This window comes from Bacillus rossius, chromosome 1 (assembly GCF_032445375.1).
Source record: "Bacillus rossius redtenbacheri isolate Brsri chromosome 1, Brsri_v3, whole genome shotgun sequence".
NCBI lineage: Eukaryota > Metazoa > Arthropoda > Insecta > Phasmatodea > Bacillidae > Bacillus > Bacillus rossius.
In genome coordinates, this window is record NC_086330.1 from 79,773,239 (window position 1) to 79,795,043 (window position 21,805).

Below are 21,805 nucleotides of genomic sequence, written 5' to 3' on the forward strand. Positions count from 1 at the left end.
TCATTATCAAGGCGAATTTTTCCCGAAAACATTTCCAGACAAGCTGTGTTAAACTTTGTAGCATTGTCTGTGTTTCGTGGTTGGCTACGTTTATTTCAAGTACATGTATACTGTCAGCACACCAATCACAGCCATCCAGTGCTGAAGCAAACACGTCTTGGAAGGCCAGGCCAAATAGGGCAATGGTTTCTCTTGCAGACGGTCTCCAATTTCAAGAAAACAATCGCTAGCGCTGGCATGCCTTATTGCAGTCTAATCAATGAGCGATCAAAATTTTCCATGAAAAATACATGCCCCTAATAATTATCTCCACATTAATTACGGGTAAAGATATTTGGTGAAACACTGCTATCCCTTCTTATTCACTTTTTTAGTGGATAAGTTCAACAATTCCCAAGTGCGTTTCCAACCGAATGACGGACGCTAAACCGGACGTAGCCGATCCAGGAAGAAACGTAAACAAGAACACAGTATGCTGAAGACAAAGTATATTGAAGATCATCAAGCAGTGAACTTGTTCTGCTAAATACAATCGTGCGAACGATTCAGTTATCTGTGCCTGTATTTACAGCATTATCTTACCGGTTCTGATCGGCGAAAATAACCTCGTTCCGGACTTAACTCGGCCAATGAGGAAACACATATTGCAGTACAGAACGTCAGTGATTATCCCTAAAATAACCACACAATGATATATATATATATATATAGTTAGAGGATTATATATATATATATATATAAAAAATCCTCTAACTATACGAGTCAAAAGAGGTCGAGAGAAATGAAGTGCAAAGGGGCAAATAATTTTGTCGGGCCCCTTACTCTTAATACCTAATGTACTTTTCAAACCCCACAATATTTAGAATTTTGACATGGCCATTACTGCGCGTATTACATAGCATGTATGGTTTCCAATAAATTCTTAACTAGCGATAGATTTGTAAGTTTTGTCCTATCGAGGTAAATTCACGGGAGAAAAAAATTGCAAAACCTAACCAGGCACCGGGGTGATCCCCTACTTTTTTTTTTATCGACAGCCCTGCTATAATGCCACAAAATAATTTCGCTATAAATCAGCATCCGTAAAAATGTTTTTAGTTACAATCCAGTGAGGACATCCACGCACAGCTTACGCGCCAAACAAGCGAGTGTTGGAGGACGCTAGCGTTGGTTCGGAGCGTCTTCTGGGAGGAGACTGGCGGGCTCTGTGGTCCGTGATCACCAGCCGTATCACCGCCAGGAGGCACGTCAGCTGTTCCCCGCGAGGCGCTGACGGCGACATGCTCTGACGCGCCCCGTCTTGATGGACCGCGCGCACCCACCGCGACTTCGAGCCGTCATGCATTTTGAATAACAGATACTGCAGCCACGCCTATTTCATTCCGGGCTAGGCTCCTCTTGCATATGTGTGTGTGTGTGTGTGTGTGATCAAGCATTTTGGAGTGCTCATGAGTAGAGCCGTGTATTTTTTGCGAAAATGTTTCCAGACCAACGGTGTGTTGAAATTTTGTGGCATTGTCTCTGTTTCGTTAAGCCACGTGTCCACAGTAAGCGCATCTATCATATCATAGCCATCCAGTGCGAAAGCAAACGTGTTCTGGTTGGTCTGGGCCAAATAAGGCAATGTCTTCTCTTGCAGACGGCCTCCAATTACAGGAAAACACTCGCTAGCGCAGGCATACCTTATTGGCTAGGGGCAGGCATTTTTCGCGAATAAATCTAAACGCCTATTAGACTGCAACAAGGTATACACGCACCAGCGGTTTCTTCCTTGTGATTGGCGGCCGTCCGCGAGATTAGTAGTTGCCTTATTTGGCTGAGCTACTCAGGACGCATTTGCTTCCGCAATTAATTACTGTGATTGGTGTTTTTAACAATCGTCATGTTCCTGAAAGAAACTCACACAATCACGAAACACAGACTATGCTACAGTGTTTTAACTTTCAGCTAGTCTCGGAATCTTTTCGCGAAATATGCATGGTCCTACTTATTGCTAGGGGCATGCATATTTCGCGAAAAAATTCCGAGTCTAGCTGTAAGTTAAAACCCTATATCATCGTCTGTGCTTTGTGATTGGGTAAGTTTCTTTCAGGCACACGTGGAGTGTACAAAACACAAAACAAATCAAAATAATTCAGTGCGGAAGGAAATTCATCCTGAGTGGCCCGGTCGAATAAGGCAATGGCTTCTATCGCGCCAATCACAAGGAAGAAACCGCTGGTTTGCGTTTACCTTGTTGCAGTCTAATAGGCGTTCAGATATTTTTTCTCGCGAAAAATGCCTGCCCCTACTTATTGCTATTGAGCGATCAGATTATTTCACGAAAATCAAATGCCCCTAGTCGTGGGTCGATAACAAGGTCTAATAGGTCAAATGCCAAAAATTTTAAAACTACTTAGGTAGGAAATTTGTAAAGTGGTATTTTTGATTCTGATGATACTGGTCGAACGACCGGTGGTGCGAAGCTACCATCCGTGGGATTACGCCTGAACGCCTCTAAGGCAGTATCCCCTCTGAGAGAAAACGATAATTAAGAGTTCCTGAGCCGGAAGGCTTATGATGACTATACTAGGCGGTCCGTATGTGTTACGGCCGCTCACTATGCCCTTGTGAGCCACCAGAGGATTCATTCGGCACAGCGTCCCTTTGTTCCCGGTGGTCAACCATGGGTTATGAGATCTGGTGTAGGAACTGGAATCGTCTGCAGACGACTTACTCCACTCGTGGCCGCAGTGACGGTGGTGATCGTGTTGCAGGGTTCCGGGGCAAGAACTGCGAGGAGAACGTGGACGACTGCCCCGGCAACACGTGCTGGAACGGCGCCACGTGCGTGGACGACGTGAACCGCTACTCGTGCGTGTGCCCGCCCACGTACACGGGCGAGCTGTGCGAGCACGACGTGGACGAGTGCGCGCTGCGGCCCTCCGTGTGCCAGAACGGCGCCACCTGCACCAACTCCGTGGGCGGCTTCTCCTGCATCTGCGTCAACGGCTGGACGGGACCCGACTGCTCCGTCAACATCGACGACTGCGCCGGCGCGGCCTGCTTCAACGGCGCCACCTGCATCGACCGCGTGGGCAGCTTCTACTGCCGCTGCACGCCGGGCAAGACAGGTGAGTGCTGCCTTCTGTGTTGCAACATTTACAAATATATGTTTTTTGCATGACTCAAAAGGCCTATCAAAAAAAAAAACTATAATTTCCACTAACAAAGTAAAATAATTGAAAGCAAACAGCAGGCAAATATGCGTTCTTTCACTCCTTTTCCTCCTCCCCCTCTTCCTCTTCCTGAAATGAAATTCTGCGCACGCTCTTCATCATGTTCATTTCCTGGCTTTTCACTTAGCTGTAACATCTTCTATAGTCCCATTTTCAAAACACTTCTTCGCCCATAAGAATTGCAAATACTCGACGTATCCCAGAGCGCCCGGGTTCGCTTCCCGGACCTGCAAGTGCTGCGTCGAGCCGAGCGCGCGACAGCTCCTGGTACAGTCGTCCGTCGCGCGTCTCCAGCGACACTCTGTCGACACGCGCAAACTATTAAAACATAAAGTACTCGTATATTTGACCTGCGACTTTTCAAAAAAAATATATAAACACCCCGCTTTCCAATTTTAGTTACCCACTGATTCCATTTAAAAGAAAAGATCAAAATGTTCTGAATATATAAATGGTTAGAAGATCTGTGAACTCTGAGAAAATAAAACTTTATTACCTACACGAACCCAACTCTTGACACCTGCTGGGAATGAATGTACTTTACCAACCAAATAAATAGTAGGCATCAAAATCTCACAGAATCTGATCGTCTTGAATATTTCTTAATACTCTTCCAAATTTTTTATAAAGATATTAGTTGAAACTTAATTGAAATAAACAAAATATTTCGCCCACTCAGTTTAACTCCTCGCGCAAGCAAGACATAAGGTATTATTGAATGCCTACGATTGCTTTGGTTAGGTTTTTGTTAGTCAGTACTAAATCGCCTGTAAATACTTGTGTCGCCTGTTTTGTTTATCTTATAAAATGTATTTTGACGTCTCTGACCTTCGTTATGTAATTAGGGGCAGGAACGTTTTCTATATATATGTATATATACATATATATAAAATATCAAATAGTTCTTTTGACACCAGGGTGACCTTGAGCCAACAAAACACGACCGGGCCAGTGTAACCCAGTCCGAAGAAAGTTGTCTGCCCACATCAGCTTACATGGGATAGACTTACATACTTAAGGATCAATTTTTGCAAGTCATATATTTGTTCACAACCGCACTAACTTGTATTCAAACTTAGTGTGGCATGCAATTATTGCGGTTGGCAAAAACTACGAGGGCTGTGAGTTGGGCGGTTATGATTTGAGGGGGTGGGGGGTGGGGGGTGGGGGGGTTGTGACGACGACTTGTTGGCAACGTGTTCTTCAGACACGGTGACTCAAATGGCCACCAATCGGGTATTAGCGATCTCTGGGAACTCACGAAAAACCGATGTCAGGGTGGCCGGGCCGGAGGTTCTCTGGAATATTTAGTACGGTGCATTAACACTACTCCACCTCGCTCCATATTTAAGTCAACAGCTTTTTCAGCCAGGACACCATGCACACAAGTATGCATATGTGCCCACGAGACAAATCCTTCCCACAGGCCAGCTGTATCCGTCGCCGAGCCTGTCAGCCAGGAGTAGCAGACGTCTGAAGTTCGTCTCGGGTTCGTGTTCAAATTGTGCGTAAGACCACCGTGTAAAGTTTCATTTGTAAATAGTTTTGTAAACAGCGAAACAGCACATGCGCAGTGAAAACACAATCCGAAATCAAGACTTTTATTAATTTCTTCGCTTCCCTACTCTTCAATCCGCGCAGTTTCACCTCGACCGTACGCCCACGAGAGTAGTGGAACCTTATCAGTTGAGGAACAAGAAGTATCAAAAACACTTCGTTATATTGGAAAATAGTATTATAAGTGTGGGAATACAGGCTTGATAAAATAATTTATTCACTTGAGTTGTATTTACTAACTGATAATTATACCATATCTTAAATTACAACAATCTAAACGACTGTCCAAAAATTAATCACTTTCATTAGGTTCACTATTCACTCTCCCCACGGGAGCTCGGCTCGACAGTGGCTCTCTCTACTGCTCGCCTCTTGCCCCGGAGATATATCCCACACACTGATTCGCACTACTCATTCTTCCGCGCCGCAACGAACCCCCCCCCCCCCTTTCCCGGGATGCTCCCGTTTCCGCACATGATCCTCGTCGCCCGCTATCGCTCGCCAAGGAGTTACTCACCCTCATCACTTCCCTGCTTCCTCTCAAGTCTCGCCTTGGAGAAGTCTCGTAGCCCTCCCAAGTGTGGCGTCATCAAAGCTCCCCTGACTTGACACTCGAAGATGCGAGGACAACAGCAGCCTCGTAACCGTCTGGGAACATGTTTTGCCATGTTATTCCCGGAACAGCGCTGGTGTGTATGCGTCTTGCGTTGCCACGAGGGGGGGGGGGGGGTAGTGTTATGCCTCGTGCACCGCGCACTGCTTGTCGGCCTGGCGCAACAGGTGTCGCACTCCGGGCTTCCGGCGGGACGGCTCCTGCTTGCAGATATGTCAGGGTTCACCTCACGGCAATCGTGATGTCTGTGTTCCACTGCAGGAAGTGTGTGTGATACGTCGTGACTACTGAGTGCACTCAAATATTTACCGCATCAAGTAACAATATTTGATGAAAACGTCGGGATTTGTGCCCTACCCGGGCGCACATGCGGTGTGAAGAGCTTCAGAAAAAAATCACGCGATACGAAAAAAATGCACTCTGAGGAAGGGCGAATATTTTTGTTTTCTTTTTTTCGTTTCTTAACTATATTTCTTTCAAAATGAAAATGCTTTAAAACGCGTGTTTTTTTTTTTTTTTTCAGAATAATTTATTAGGCATGATGCACCTGGTACAGATTTTGGTAAATTCTCGAGTGACCACTTGCATTTCACCTTTACTATCTTTTGTCCTCCATATAATGTCATGGTTATGCTCTAATCCCATAGTTTCCCTATGCTTTGCGAGAATACTGTTTGCCAGTCCACAGCCTCGCGCTGAGAGGCGACACTGCGCTAGAAGCAACAGCGAGTGTCGCACTTATCATCCCGACTCGCTAACACAAATACAACCCTGACTAGTCTGGCCCCTTAAAGTGTTTACTACTTCAAAATATAACTTACAATTAAATAATTTTATGAAAAAATTTGAGATAGTAAAAGAAAAAAAAATATGTGTGTGTAATTATGTACGCCTACACGCTTTATAAGTTATACTTACTTGGCGTTATAAAAACCTAATTTAATTTTGCATGCAAATAATTAATAGAAATAAAATAATAAAAGGACTGGAGTGATATTAATACGACTAGTAAAGTATAAATTCAATGAAATAAAAATTTAAATGAATACTCAGTATTCCATATTACCTAATACAAACATGTGTATGAATTTAATTATTTAGTTAAGTAAAATTATCTGGATTAATTTTAATTAATAATGAACATCAACAAATATACTGAATGTTTATTCTAATTTCTTACTTTTATTAGTATTTAAAAAAATATTGTTATAATTTATAATGCAAATAAATTGTAGATACGGGAACAGAGCCCCCACAAACACTCCCATGAAAACTGCCAGGAGACACTACTAAATCTTCCACAGACACTCCCTGCCAGAGTTAACAATGGAAGCTGACATGCAACCTGACAATGTTATACACACGGGAACATAATCTCACTTGTATAAATACACTTGATAAAGTTTATAAACACAATTTATATCAATAAATATTCTATATACACAATACCTTAGTGATTTAAAAGCACAGTAATTTTTATTTGTATGTAGCTTTTTTTTTTTTTCATCCTGTGAAAATTTAGTTGAATGTTGCACGAGCATCGTAAAAATTCTCATCCATCATTTTTTCATAACGCGCCTAAAGAAGTATAATTAAAAAAAATATATAAAAATAACGCGTGTGATGGTTTACACCAGCTGGTTCTTGACAGTTAACACTAGACAGTCGCGGGCCGGCGACGTGGTCGGCCTCGAGGCGACATGCAAATGGCGGCCGCCGGGGCTCGCGGCTCGGACGGGCTGCTCCCATTAGCCGATGTCCGCGGCTGACGGCGGCAAATTGAGATCAAGCAGGGTTAATGGCGCGGGGCTGCCACCTCGCCGATACGAGCTGCGAAACGGCCATCTTCCCCCCCTTCCTCCTCCTCCTCCACCTTTAGCTACTCGGGCTATCCCGAACGGATACATCGGACGAGTTAACCTCTCACTCTGGCGGTGTTGTCCATCACCCACGTCTGAGCCAGGTGATTGACTGGCGCTCGACCACTCAGTTAGAGCCCGCCGTGAATTGCCTGTCACGTCTCTTGCATGTTGATCAGGGGGGAAAAAAATTATACGTACAGCCTTTTTTTTTTCGATCATTCATGTTCAATCAAGCATAGAAAAATGTACACTTCTGGACTCATTTTCATAGGGGTTAGTTTTTCCTACCAGATGTTTGGGTTGTGTAGACTGTCATACATACCCGTGTATTGCCTAATGCATAGTTACTTGATGATTAACGTAAGTCCAATTCGCAAATCTGTGATCATTCCACTTATATTTGATTTGTATAAAGCTAACCTCAATAACCAATAGTCACTAAATTAAAGTACAGACTGATTTTTTTAAACTTTATAATGGTCTGAAACTGTGTGCTCAAGGGCCGCTGAATGGCCTAAGACGGCCTTTCGAATAAAACAATACATATATTTATAATAAGCCATATAGACGCAACGTTATCTTAAAAAAAAAATCAGAAAATAACATAGCTCCTGATTTGTTGAATTTTAGGGACTATTTCCTTAAAAAAAAAAAAAACAAATACATCAAGTAAAATTGCTATATAAGATGCTATCCCAACTAAAATATTCGGTATTAAATGATGCTCGTCCGCAGATCAACTGTTCTGGTATCGCTGGAGGCGCGACTATGTCGTGCATAGAGTAATGATGACATAGACCGACTCTTGCCTTCGCGCTGGGCCATCTTTGGATGAAGACAAGAACTGTACAATTTTTTCATGATGTAAACAATGACACCCGAGTTTGCTTACAGATTGCACTCGATTGGTGAATTGAAAACGTAAAGTTATTGTAAGTATTACATTTTTTAATGTGCTGTTCGCTTAACATCTAACACTAGCTGAACTGGAACCTAGACCAAAATAATGTTTCCAGATTTATTAACCTCAACAACGCACCAACAGCGTTCGCCATGGCACATGTTTCAGGTGGTCCTGTTGGCAAACCAACCTTTCGATGTCGGTACCTTAAATGGTGTACTGCGCAGTCAGGGACGGTGGAACTAGTACATGGAGTCGTGGAAGGGATTTTTTTTTTTGGGGGGGGGGGAGACATTACCTTCTGATAAACTGCTGAAAGGGTCAAATAACTGTTGAGGGAGTAATAAACTCGCAGTCTGCTGCAGTTTCTCTGGGCTTGTAAATGATCCGATATATGTTAGGAAATAAAAAACACGTGTAATTAAAATTTAAGTTTTGAGTAAGAAGTCTCGGACCCAGAATATCGATAAAAACCGTGTTGATAAAAAGGGGGGGGGGGACTGGTTTTACAAACATAATATTTTTCTCCCAGATAATGTTCTTCAGCCTCTCAAAGTCTTGTATCCGCCACTGTGAGTGAACCTTAATGACCCTTGACGACAGGCGCGTACACAGAATTTCAATTGTGGGGAAAGAGGAGGAGGGAAAGGATAGAACCTATTTGTCCGCTGTTTGCTTTAAAATTCTTTCGTACGTACGCCGTCGCTTGCCGACGGCCGCCTTGCGCCGGACCAGCTCAGGGACAGTTACTCCGGCCCGTAATGACGGGCCTCGATGTTCCTTTGTTCTCGTCCTCGTGGCTGCAGGGAGCGATGCCCGAGTTGCGTGGCGACCAGGCCGGCTCCGGCGAGCTCTTTACCTCGAGTGCCGAGGGGGGAGAGACACCACAACCACAGCGCTTTGTACAGTTTTTACCGTGTACACTGTCAATTTTTTTTTGTAAATTGAACATAAATATTTATGTTAAGTTACAGATATTTGTAAATTTGTACAACTGTATCACTACAAAATAGTGTTCGCAAGTAATATTGGGTTCGGATTGTTACCCGGGCATTTATGCTTTATGTTGTCCCAGTACCTCCAATAGTTTAAAACTAAATAAGATTAAATTATTGAATGTTCCATTATCTTTTCCTCTGTTTTAAAAAAAGTTAAGCGCCAATTTTTGAACGAAATACTCTGAATTATCTCGAGAAAAAAAAACGTATTTCATATTTGTTTAAAAATACTTCCGCCGTGTGTTGTACAAAGTTACAATATCTTTCTTGTGGTATTACAAACTATTTCTTGGCAACTGGTTTCCAAATGAATATTTCGTAGAAGTACAAATTTTTTTTCTGAGCACGATTTTTTATTAACATTGAAAATTTGCCTGCGTATTTCCAAAAACTTCCACATATTGTCTCTTAATTATATTATTGACAATTTTAGTAATCCCCATAAAAAAACTAATTTAACGGCCAAATCACTGTTATCTTTTGGCATTCCTTTGCAAGCATTTTAACGATGCCAAATTATTAAAAATCAAACAATAGACAATTATTATGACCTAAAATCATCTAAAACCAATATGTCGTATTACTGTTCTAATTTATCTTATTTTTATATCCAATTCTTTCCGTGTGTTTTCACAGTACAGTGCAATGTGAAACTAGTACTGCAATGTCAACTGGAATCAATTTAGGCCTGGTTAGGTGACATTTATGTGAGGCAGTGGGCTGGGTTGATATGCAAAATCCACTACAATAATTCTGTGTTACAAGGCTGTGCCCGATTGTAAACATGTCTTAGTCTCCATTATTTATTAGAAATATTTGGATCCACATGGTTACTCCACATAGCCTACCAGTCTGGGTTGTCAACGATTAATGTCCAAGTTATATTAAATTTCAAACTTATTAACCATATTAATTGGGCTTACAAAATTGGGCTGCATACACGATGTAAGTAAGACGTTAAGGCGATGATGTGTGCGATATTTTTCCTTTTCCCGTTTGGATAGCAAAACTTTTTTAAAAATGTAATGAAGTTTTAGAGGTAATTCCTTGCTAATGTGTTGTTAACATCTTTGTTTGACAATACTCGGTTCATGGTAGCATTTTTACAATTTTCATGGCTAGTTCCCTAAAAGTTATTAAAGAATTTTATGGTACCAGTTGCTAACCATAACAGACACTCAATACTTCCACAGCAGTCACATCCTATAGACTTATATCTCCATGGCAGTCATTCAATCCGTATATTGATTCTTCCATGTCAGTCACCTACTCCATATCACAGAATAAACAGTAACAGAAGCGACAAAGTGGGTTTACCCGCGTACTCGCTCATCGTTTGTTTACTTTTCGGTCGCCATCTTTTCGGGGCGCGTTTAGCCAATGCTGGGATAGCAGTTTAGTCGGATTTGAATTAAGTACTGTATTAGTTAGTGATTGCGAGTGAATTCTGGCATTGTAAATGATTTAATTATGTAGGCTTCGCATTTGCGTACATTGATTAACATTATGCAAGGTTTTTTTTGTTGTTTTGTATTGACGTCTAATATCTTTGTACAAACGGGTACACACAGAAGATCTGACAAGATGGACAAAATAAACTAAACAAAATGACAATGATATGTTGTCCTCCCATTAAGAGCTAAAATTTACAGACAAGAAAGTTTCTTCAGTTAGTGTCAATAAGAAAATGGTTAAGTAAACTTAAATGTTAAATTAATTTGTGTTATGAGATTCTACTTATTTAACAAGCCAAAAAAAGTAGGTAGCTATTTAAACCTACATTAGAAATACCTAGATATGATGTTCATTTACAAATTTTATTATAAGTATGTAAATACATATTTTATACGTGTTAACTACATAACGTAGGGGCCAATTAAAAGCAACGACTTAAAGAAATTCACTCTCAACAATATTACATTAGGCCTACAGGAAAATAAATCACACGTATGTTAAGTGTGGCATTTGCAATATAAATGGCATATTAAATTATAGACAAAAATCACTCTGCATTTTGATTACTGTAGTCTTAGGTGCATTGTGGCAAAAAATAAATATATAAAGGCATCGAGACACGTTGCATGGCAGTAAGCACAGAGTTACACAAATATCACGCATTCTTTCCAGCAAACGAGATGGACAAGACGCCTACTGGCTTTCAATCATTATTTAATAACATATCGACGAGTTACACCAAAAATTATGCATTCTTTCTGAAATAAATTGGTTCGGCATTTACTGCACAACTCCCTGAATCACGGAACACAAGGCTAGAATGCGCACGAACTAGCTTATTTATTCCAATACAAAAGAATAATGTTGATTGGAATCACGCATGAATACTCTAAATACTATGAATTCAAACATATTTGTGAAATTACGACGAATTATTGTATTTACTACCACACAAACTGTTCATTAAATCATACGCCCATTATTTTCAATGGGAAAACATTGTTTATTTACATTCGTGTACGCCCCGAGAGCATCAGATTGCTGGTACGCACTAACCAAGGATAAAACCACATTTTGTCGCTTCTGTTACCAATTGTTTATTCTGTGTCCATATGCTAATACCTACATGGCAGTCAATCACTCTGTAGACTCATACCGCCATGGTAGTCACCCACTCCGTAGACGAATACATTCAAGGCAGTTACTTACTCTATATACTAATAACTACATGGTATAAAATTGATCGAAGTTGAGGTACTTTTTAAAATGTGTTTAAATTGTAGTTATAATATTGTTTTCGTGCTATAGCTGGAGTCCTGAAAACCTTCATATAACATTATATGGTGTGATGAGTAATAGTTATTGTTAATTAATCTATGGCAGTCACCTACTACATATACTTAATACATCCAGTCACCTACTCCATATACTTAATACATCCAGTCACCTACTCCATATAGTAATACCTCCATGGCAGTCTCCTCCATATACTAATACATCCATGTCAGTTACCTGCTCCATGTACTAACACTTTCATGGCAGTCACTACTCCGTAGACTGATTCCCCCATGTCAGTCACCCACTCCACATACTAATATCTCCATGGCAGTCACATACTCCATATACTAATACTTCCATGGCAGTCACCTACTCCATATACTAATACCTCCATCACAGTCACCTACTGCATATACTGATACCTCCATGGCATTCACCTACACTATATACTAATACCTCAGTCCTACACCCACTCCGCAGGGGCGTGGTTGCCGCGAGACAGGCAGTGTGTGGTGTGTGATATGTGAAGTGTGGTGTGTGGTCGCAGGCCTGCTGTGCCACCTGGACGACGCCTGCACGTCCAACCCGTGCCACGCGGATGCCATTTGTGACACGAGCCCCATCAACGGCTCCTACACTTGCTCCTGCGCCAGCGGCTACAAGGGCGTCGACTGCAGCGAGGACATCGACGAGTGCGAGCAAGGTACTCTCATATTTCTCGAACTTGACTAACAACTATGTGTCTGGGTATCTATACGCCTACTCATGCTGGGTTTCAGCCATGCGAGAAGAGCAGCATGCATCGTGAGCTTTAACTGGGGATTGGTCAGCAATGGCAGCGGGTGAAGCCATGAAGTCACCATGACTAACTTCCCTAGCTTAGATCTATACTATAACAAATTAAGTTGGGCCCAGGTAAATCTGCGTAGACACGGGCTCATTCATACGGTGTTAAATTATTGCAAGCATCGGGCAGGCAGGTTCAATACAGGACCTAGCTGCCCTCATTGGTGTTCAGCGCATCTGGATTGGTACCAGTGGCGCATGCGCCCCTGGCGGTGAGCGACTTCTCTCGTTGCCCAACAGCCTAGGAAAGGATGGGTTTTTTGAGCGATTAATAATAATACTTATTGTATGCTAAAATACATTAAATAATGCATCGTGTCTCAATCAGGAGAGTATATAGATGCATGTGGGACATGACGCAAATAACAGTCGATCTGTTAGGGAAATTCTTCGTCGCGGAGGTACTGTGAGCTCATGATGCTAAGAAAATACCAGGTAAGCGCCTGCCACCTTCCCCCTCCACTCCCTCCCTGGCAGACCATGCCCGGTGACGTCACGCGACAATAGGTAGCAGGGGAACCCCAGCCTAGAGCTGTCCTGTTACGAAGCTTGAGCGAGTTCGTTTCGTGAGAATAAAATATCTGACACTGCTCAGTCTACGGCTGCAATAATAGTAGAAGTAAATACTATTGATATTCATTACTTTTCATTACTTTTGTTTACCTTGTGAAGAAGAACGGATTAGAAGTGGGTCAACCTTCCAGTGTGCTTTTTGTATGACAGCTTAATATTGTCTCTAAATTTTTAGGACAAATACTGTTTAATGGTTGACTACCTAGTTTGACTAGCCTTTATGTAATGACAGCTTAAATTGCTTTGGTTGGGGGGGGGGGGACGCATTTTCGGCAGTTTTTTTAAGAAATACCAATTTTCTGTCGTTTAGTTTAAAAAAGAAAACTAGCTCATTTAAGCCTGGTCTATAATCCGGTGGAATGCTTGAAGTCAGTAGTGACTGGGTTATTCAAATAGTTTCCCCTGTGAAGTCGTTGGTTTTTAGCCTTAAATTCATTTTTTGGTAATTATTACAATTTTAATAATACAATGAATAGAAAAATCTTTTCCATAACGAAGGAAAATTTTCAATATTAAACACTACAAAAATTATTATGGTGTAGATACAAATATGAAATATTTCTGTTATCTTTCAGAAAGTGAAAACTCGTTCATGGCGAGTGTCGAGTATTCAGCGTGCTCAGACGCTTACAAACAGGCCTGCCTGCCTGCCTTTAGAGTATGGGTCTATTTTTTTAAATATAGTTATTTAACAAGGTGTTATAATTTGTTTTAAACGATTTTCAAACAATAATTATATATATTTTAGTTAATTCTTTTTTTTTTTTTGGTACATGCTTCAACTAATTCTCGAGATTCGGGAGACCAGTGGAAACACAGCGATAGCAAGCGAGAAGTTGCCTTCACTCGCTGGAGCGTATAAAAGCAGCCGAAACACTCTGCAGTCATTGAGGGGCCTTACCAAAGGGGATTCGGAACCCTTCCCCGGAAAATTTAAAAAAATAATATCTTCAAAACAAAATTTTTAAGCCAATTCGGATCTACAAATTTGGCGATGGTTCTGTTAATTACTTTTATGTGTTAAAAGTATATAAAATGAATTATGAGAACACTAAAGATGATTTTAGCGTAATTAAAAGTGTAATAAATTATGTTAATGCTATGTAAGGAATAGGATTCTACAATTGAATGACACACACCTTACATAGCAGGTGCGTCGGGGATAACAGTGTCGGCGGAGGCCTGTGTTCAGGCCTGCAGTTGACAGATCTCAATGGCTTACGTAGGTGTGGCGTGTAGAATCTTGTACAATTCTGTTCTTGTGTTCTCTGAAGTGGCGACATAGGAATCGTTTGAGTCACATTTGTCTGGTCCGGAATCCCTTATGATCTTGGCAGGTTCTCTCTACCTGTGTATTTGCATTGAAGTTCGACATCTTTGTAACAATCGTGTAGCTCGTTTTACGTTGTGTTCAAACAACACCATATAGATTATTCCAATATAGTTGGCATTTCTTGAATTATCTCTTAGACCTGATCCGTGTAGAAGTATACTAATTTTTTTTTTAAATTGCCAATTTTTTTTTCCTTAGTTTCTTTTATTCTTGAAAATAATTTATATTTGATCTACCTGATTTTCATTCGGATGGCTTAGATGGGCGTTTCTTATGTTTCAGTTCTATGATATTAGATCGATTCTTCGGCTTGGATATATTTATCCTTCATATAAAGTCTGTCTCACGCTTAAATTGCAGTACATAGTAAATGGCGCTTCAAAGACCAAAAAATGGATTTCTTTTGAGCAATGTTGTATATTTTCACCAATTATTTTTTCACAGAAGAAACTAATTTTAGCAGTCGGTCAATATTAGTAACAAGACATTCCATGCACTATGGTCAAATAGTGCAGCAATTTTAATATTAAATGACATAAAAAAATACCTACAGGTCGAAACCAATATGGCGTTCTGATGTTTTCTTTAAAGTAAGAATTTAATGTTATCAGATTTATGCTTTTGATAAAATACGGGCATGTGTCGTTTTGCCTAAAGGCGTTTTGCCTACTTTTAGGCAAAACGCCGTTTAGGCAAAACGCCGTTAGGCAAATCGCCGTTAGGCAAATCGCCGTTAGGCAAATAGCGTTAGGCAAACCGCTGATAGGCAAAACGCCGTTAGGTTAAGTAAGCTTAGGTTAGGTTAGGCAAAATGCCGTTAGGCAAATCGCCATTAGCAAAATGCCGTTAGGCAATTCGCCGTTAGGCAAAACGAGGTTTTGTCATCATAGTAACATTTTAGACAAAACGCCGTTAGGCAAAACGCCGTTAGGCAAATCGCCGTTAGGCAAAACGACGTTAGGCAAATCACCTTTAGGCAAATCGCCTTTAGGCAAATCGCCTTTAGGCAAATTGCCGTTAGGCAATTCGACGTTAGGCGAAATGACTTTAGGCAAATCGCCTGTTACTCTAAAATACAACAGTAACACGTTAGTCCAAAATTCTCATTCCAAATTTTGCATTTAAAAATCAATTTTAAATTCTTTTTACATTTTTAAAAATTTTCTTAGGGCTGCAGGGCTACAGGGCGCACTGAAACAAAGACAACACTGTTAGCAGATGTTCTTTGGAAAAAGAGAGTAAATGCCAATTGAAATGCCCGCTGCGCACTGAGAATGAGACGCGCCACAGAATGGATCAACACCGCCATAGACGTGACCGGGGAAGCCCAGCGGTCAGGTTGGCAACACCGCTGAGCCGGGCGGCAGTGCGTGTGCCGGTGTGCGTACCGCGGGCTCCGCGGGGTCCATTGTGTGCGCCACGCGCTGCGTGCCTCCGCGTGCCTGCTCGTGCCTGCTCGTGCCTGCTCGTGCCTGCGCCCAACACTTCACTGACCTCGAGTCAGGCGCGTGCAATACTCACCACTGGGGCGATAACGAGCAAAGTAGTGCAGACTCTCCAGGTGCTTTGTCGCCATGTTTGCTCCATTGTATTGTTCAGTTTTATCGTTTAAATTATTAATTTAATAACTTGTTTTATCATTCAAGTTGATTATTGAGGAGTGATGTTTCACTTCTAACGGACGGGATGGTCACGCATTTTTTTTTGCTTTTGCAAAAAAAAAAATCAACCAAAAAAAACGAAGGTTTGGTTAGGTCAGGTATGTTCCATAAAATAAAATAATTGTAAAAAGTTTATCTTTAAATTGTTTTTTCATAAAAGGAAAGGTTGGTTGGGTTATGTAAGCGACATTTAATATTCTCTAAAATCATAAAAAAATGTTTGAATCTCGCAAAAGATATTATTATTATTATTATTTTTATGCCAGAAAAGTTAGGTGAGTGATCGGCGAACTTCGGGTATGTTCGTTCGTCTACGATCGGGGGTTAGTGAAATCAGCGTCAAACTCGGACCACGCCTACAACATGCACTTAGTTTTATATAGCTTAGGGAGATCAAATTAATCTAGTTAATTATTGGGGCATTTCGACAAGGAACGACTGAAAGCCAGCCGACCCGTCCAGATTCAGGAGGGTGGCGTTGGTCCCCCCCCCCCCCTCCATCACTCCATCATCCCTCTTACCATCTTCGATGGCGAAATCATTTAGGTTTGATTATAACTTTGCTGCTTCTAAGCCAAAATATTAGTTAATCAGGTAGGATTGCCGAAAACCTAGGCTTTAAAAAACCCATGTGGGTTTCAATAAAATATTAGTTTTTTATTTCGACTTTACTTGGTTTTTTCTCTTTTAAAAAATTCTATTTTTTTAATTATATTCTTAAAAATAAACATATTATGAAGCCTTTCGGAAATATTCTGTTTATTTTTCTACTCTTAATTTTTCTAAATGAAATATTATCTATTACTTGTGTGAATTTTCAAAGGGTTGGATATATATACATATATGTGTGTGTGTTTGCTGGAAGAACCAAATGGACTTAGGTAAGAGAACGTGTAACTCTATTCAAAGTCTCTTCAACAGCCAAAGTACCAACGCCTGGCTCCAAATCAATGATCGGTGGATGTGCTGAAGAATTTCCCATGTATCGATAATGCAAATACAATGAGTTGTCCCCAAGCGAAGAAAAAGCCAATTCTGTGCTTGTTTTCGACGACGTGGTGTACGAGAAGCAAGGAATATTACAAGAGTACATTACCATGTGTAGACACGCTAAAATAGACTGCAATTACTTGTGACAGACGTACAGTCGTATACCGAAACATCGAATAATCCCTAAAATAAATTTGAATTCACCAAATGCTGACTGGGTAATGTTAGAAAGACCAAATGATTGATAACTTTAGTTTAATTTAATGAATTTAACGTCGGACAGAAGTTAGACTGTGTTAGCAGCCAGTGAATGAAATAACACGCCAAAATAGACTGCATTTACTTGTGACAATCGTACAGTCGTATACCGAAATGCATTGGTTTTTACAAGTGTGTGCCACAAAATAACGCGGATTTCGGAGTGTTTGCACATTACACAAATCATGAGTGGCGGGTCATCGAAACACTGACCACTGTTTGTCAAAGAATTTCTCCAGTTCCTAACGATGTTTATTTGGTGATTTTTTTTTTAACTGTCCGTACCTTATAACTTAAGTTTTTATTTTATCAAAGTAGGTACATGTAAAACTCAAAAAGACATGACGCGCTGTTGAGGTTCGTGATGCGATCAACATTCTGTCCCCGCCCTTTGTGCTCAACACGTGACGGCCGCACGACCAACTAGCACCAGACCGTGTTCCATGTCCGCCCCAGGGATTGTTTCCCTGAGGATATAATTTTACCGTGTGTAAGTTGCGAAGTTGCGATCATAAAAAAAAGTCCCTCTCTCTTGGCGCCTCTGTGACCGGCACATCTCGATTCGCTCCGCCACTTCGGGTCCTGACCCCTTCACCTTAAGAGGTGGGGGGATCTCGAAGGCGAGAAGGGCGCAGCGACGCGCAGCTCTGTCATTGTCGCGCGACAGCTGCTAAGGTCACGTGGGGAGGATGTGGCGCGACCTCGGAGGAATGCCATGGTTTTGTGGGGGAAGGGGAAAGGGAGGAAATAAAATTATGAGCGTATCTTTCAGTACTCGGCAGAGATGTGGTACATCTAACCTACGTTACTAGCAAGCTCATGTGTTCTCATGTTGTAAATACACTTATAATACGAAACTCGGACACGAAATTTAACGTAGGATTCTTTAAAATACTGCCAAACGTGATAAATATACGAAAATTGTGTTTTCAACTACATTTATTCATGCTGATCATACGTAGTTTCTGCAACCACCGCTAGAATTCGCTGCCGGGTAGCTACGTTAACTATTGGACCATTTGATTAGCAGGCCGAAATTTTAAACTACATAATGAAATGGCTCCGATAAAAGCGAAAAAGACTTGAAAAAATACTAAACCCCGGCTTTAGATCTGATTTCGACAACGGATTTTATTAAAACACTGCCCATGTTGTTAAAATTAATTAAACAGTTGATACTCCAAAATTTACCTTTGGCTTTGTAAACTTTGGTTCGCGCCATCCGCCACAGATGGGAGCACCATGGTTACACATTTCCGTTTCATGTGGCTTCCGTTCCATTCACATAATTACTCCTACCAAATATCGTAATAGAACAATATGGGAAACACTGGCCAATTAGCATTAGTGAAGCGCGAAACACTGCATTGTTTTCTGTTCGAGCTAACTACGCGTGTAGAACTCACTCCTGCTGTTCTTTATTGTTGTGTGAACATGTTTAGTGCTAATATTTAGTTAGTAAAACAGAAGAGATATTGATGCTATACTTGAAACCCTATTTACTGTTTAAGTGAAGCTTAGTTGAAAAAAAAATAACGGATTACCCAAAGGGGAGATATATGAAACGGAAGACGCCATATTTATTACATAACAATTTATTCTTGTTTTATATTGAAAATTGCCCATCGTTTGGGCAGGGATCACACATCTAGAGATTTTAAAACACAGTCACATAGTGTCTATTGACATTATTACAGTTGCACCTATTGGGCGTAGATCCCAGGCGGGGGCACTTGCATGATCGTGAATGTGAAACGGGGTTGATAAACGTAAATGCCAAAATTATGTTTTGTGTAAAACACTCTGTATATAAAATTTATACTACATACAAGTGCTCTATCCAGAGATGTCTTGAGTCGGTTAAAACACACATGTAAAAATTGAGCTCCGCGCATTTAGGGGGGGGGGGGGGTCGAATTAACGAGGTCCCCATTGTGAATCTTACATATTTGTGCCCCTGACAGTTGCTGTTATTTCCGAAAATGAATTCAAAACTAAACGACAATCATTTCGCAGGAATTCCGTTAAATAATTTTGACAAATAAACAATATATAATGTGTATCACATGTCGCCTTTCAAAACTGTAGATATTAGATGGTGTCTTTATGTTACTATCTATTTAATTTAACTAATTCCATAGTTTCTTTATATTTTAAATTTATAATGCACCTGCATCACTCGGGCATTGATTGACAGCTGTTATGTACGAGATAACTGTTTGTGCTCACAGTGCGGCGTGTTGTTGCTTGGACAGGGTCTCCGTGCGAGCACGACGGCATCTGCGTCAACACCCCCGGCTCCTTCGCCTGTAACTGCACGCAGGGCTTCACCGGACCACGCTGCGAGACCAACGTGAATGAGTGCGAGTCGCAACCCTGCCAGAACGACGGCTCCTGCCTCGACGACCCGGGCATCTTCCGCTGCGTCTGCATGCCAGGTGAGTCTCCCTCTTACTGGCACTTCTTTCCATGTCTATCTCCCTCGTTCCGCTGCGTCTGCATGCCGGGTGAGTCGGTCCTGTGTCCTTCTGTCTCCCTCTTACTGACACTTCTTTCCATGTCTATCTCCCTCGTTCAGCCACGTCTGCATCAAGGAGCATGTAAGAAGATCTGGAGTGGACATGTGTAGGGCGAGAGCGAAGCCAGCCGGTTGCGAAGAAGGGTTGAAAAGAAAGAGGAGGAGAGCGTATTTCTACTGCAAACGCAGCCCCAGCCCACTTGTCCTTGAGGTTTGAGTGGCGCTGGTGTGCGGCTACAATGGTGATTTCCTGTAGCGCATATGGCTGAAGAAATCGATGGAATTCCAAGCCGGATGGCGTTGCTTTTCACATGTATTAAAGATTTTTTTTTCATTTGTTAACTAAATTAATTCCCAAAACTTTTGAAGCATCAGAAAAAAGTGGCAAATGTTTTAAACAGAAGTAACTAATCTTCGAACTTTTCGAAAAACCTAAGAAAACTATTTAACAAAGAGAAGTAGTTTCAGTTGTATAATTCTTTACTTTTTTCATATATTTCCAAAACGTGACGATCAACGACAGATCTGGGAAAAAGCGACAAAGCGGAAAAATTGGACTGCGTCTCCAAACCATGCATTGTGTACAGTGCATTTTGAAGACAAATGGGTCTTAAGAAGCGAAAATCTAACTAGATTAAAGGATGATATGGTGTTCGGTATATTAAGGTTTCCCTCAAAGAAACGGTTTCACAATGCTTTTAAGATATTAGATAAATCCCAACATAAGTTTAAAACATTTCTCTTAAGAGTGTGCTTCGTAGCATTAAAAGACGTGCCTTAATTATTTTGCAAATTTATCATTGTTATGGTGACGAAGTCAGGGGTTTTCGTATTTTTTTTAGAAATATAGTACAGTATGTATTAGCAACTACGTTAAGAACTGTTATTTTATTCACACAGAGAAAAGAAATACAAAATGCTAAAATTTGGCGTCTGTCTTTTTATATCCTATATAGGCTTGTTATTATATGTGTGTTGTAACATGTATAAAAATGTTAAATATATTCAACAATATTTGGTAATTATATATATTTCAAAACTTTTATGTACGCTACTTGAAACTACGTGAAAGGTTTTCAGTCTATAAAGGCCTATTCTATGATTTTTTAAAATTATTAATTCTTATGCAAACAATTAATAAAATTGAAAGTTTCTTACATTGTCAGTATATGCATAGCATTACAGTTATTCCAAACAATTCTCTACCAGTGTTAAGCTAAGGTTTGCATGTTACGTTGGTTGAGTAAGTAGACTGGAACATGAACATGATATTGAAAAGACTTCTAACTTCTACTAATACACGTATATTACAAGAGATTTGTAATAGATTAAATGAAGTAAGTAAGAATTCGTTTTTTATAAACGTTGTGTATGAAATTATAAAATTTGAGACGTATAATAACAAAAAGAAGTGCGTTACGAAGTCATATGTTGGTAGTGTTACCCACTGAAACATTATTCCCACTTCAACTCTCTGTAAAAATAAAAGTATTGGGTTGAATGCGTCTAGAGTGGTATATAAATAAAATTTGAAGCTTCTTCCTAATTTCATTCGCAGGTGTCCCCCACCTATAGTTGCAAACAAAAATGTTTCCTCGATGTTGAAATTTACTCTGCGTATTCACAAAAAAATTTGGCAGTAAATAGGTATTTAATTTTTAAAAATGAAAGTATTCATGTTTCGAAAAAAATATTAAAGCGGTGTGGGGAAGAATGTTTACAGATAATCCAGTAAAATTTTCAG

General features: G+C 40.6%; 1 protein-coding gene across 2 annotated transcripts in view; it reads left to right on the forward strand.

Annotated features, from left to right (window-relative positions):
- The window catches only part of LOC134538449 (neurogenic locus Notch protein), a 321,837-nt gene that overhangs the window by 250,000 nt on the left and 50,032 nt on the right, over window positions 1-21,805 (forward strand). For both annotated transcript variants that reach the window (XM_063379778.1, XM_063379786.1), the window contains exons 6-8: window positions 2,757-3,113; window positions 12,430-12,585; window positions 19,799-19,981. In XM_063379778.1, coding sequence (XP_063235848.1) covers window positions 2,757-3,113; window positions 12,430-12,585; window positions 19,799-19,981 — 696 coding nt within the window. The remainder of the gene's footprint in view (window positions 1-2,756; window positions 3,114-12,429; window positions 12,586-19,798; window positions 19,982-21,805) is intronic.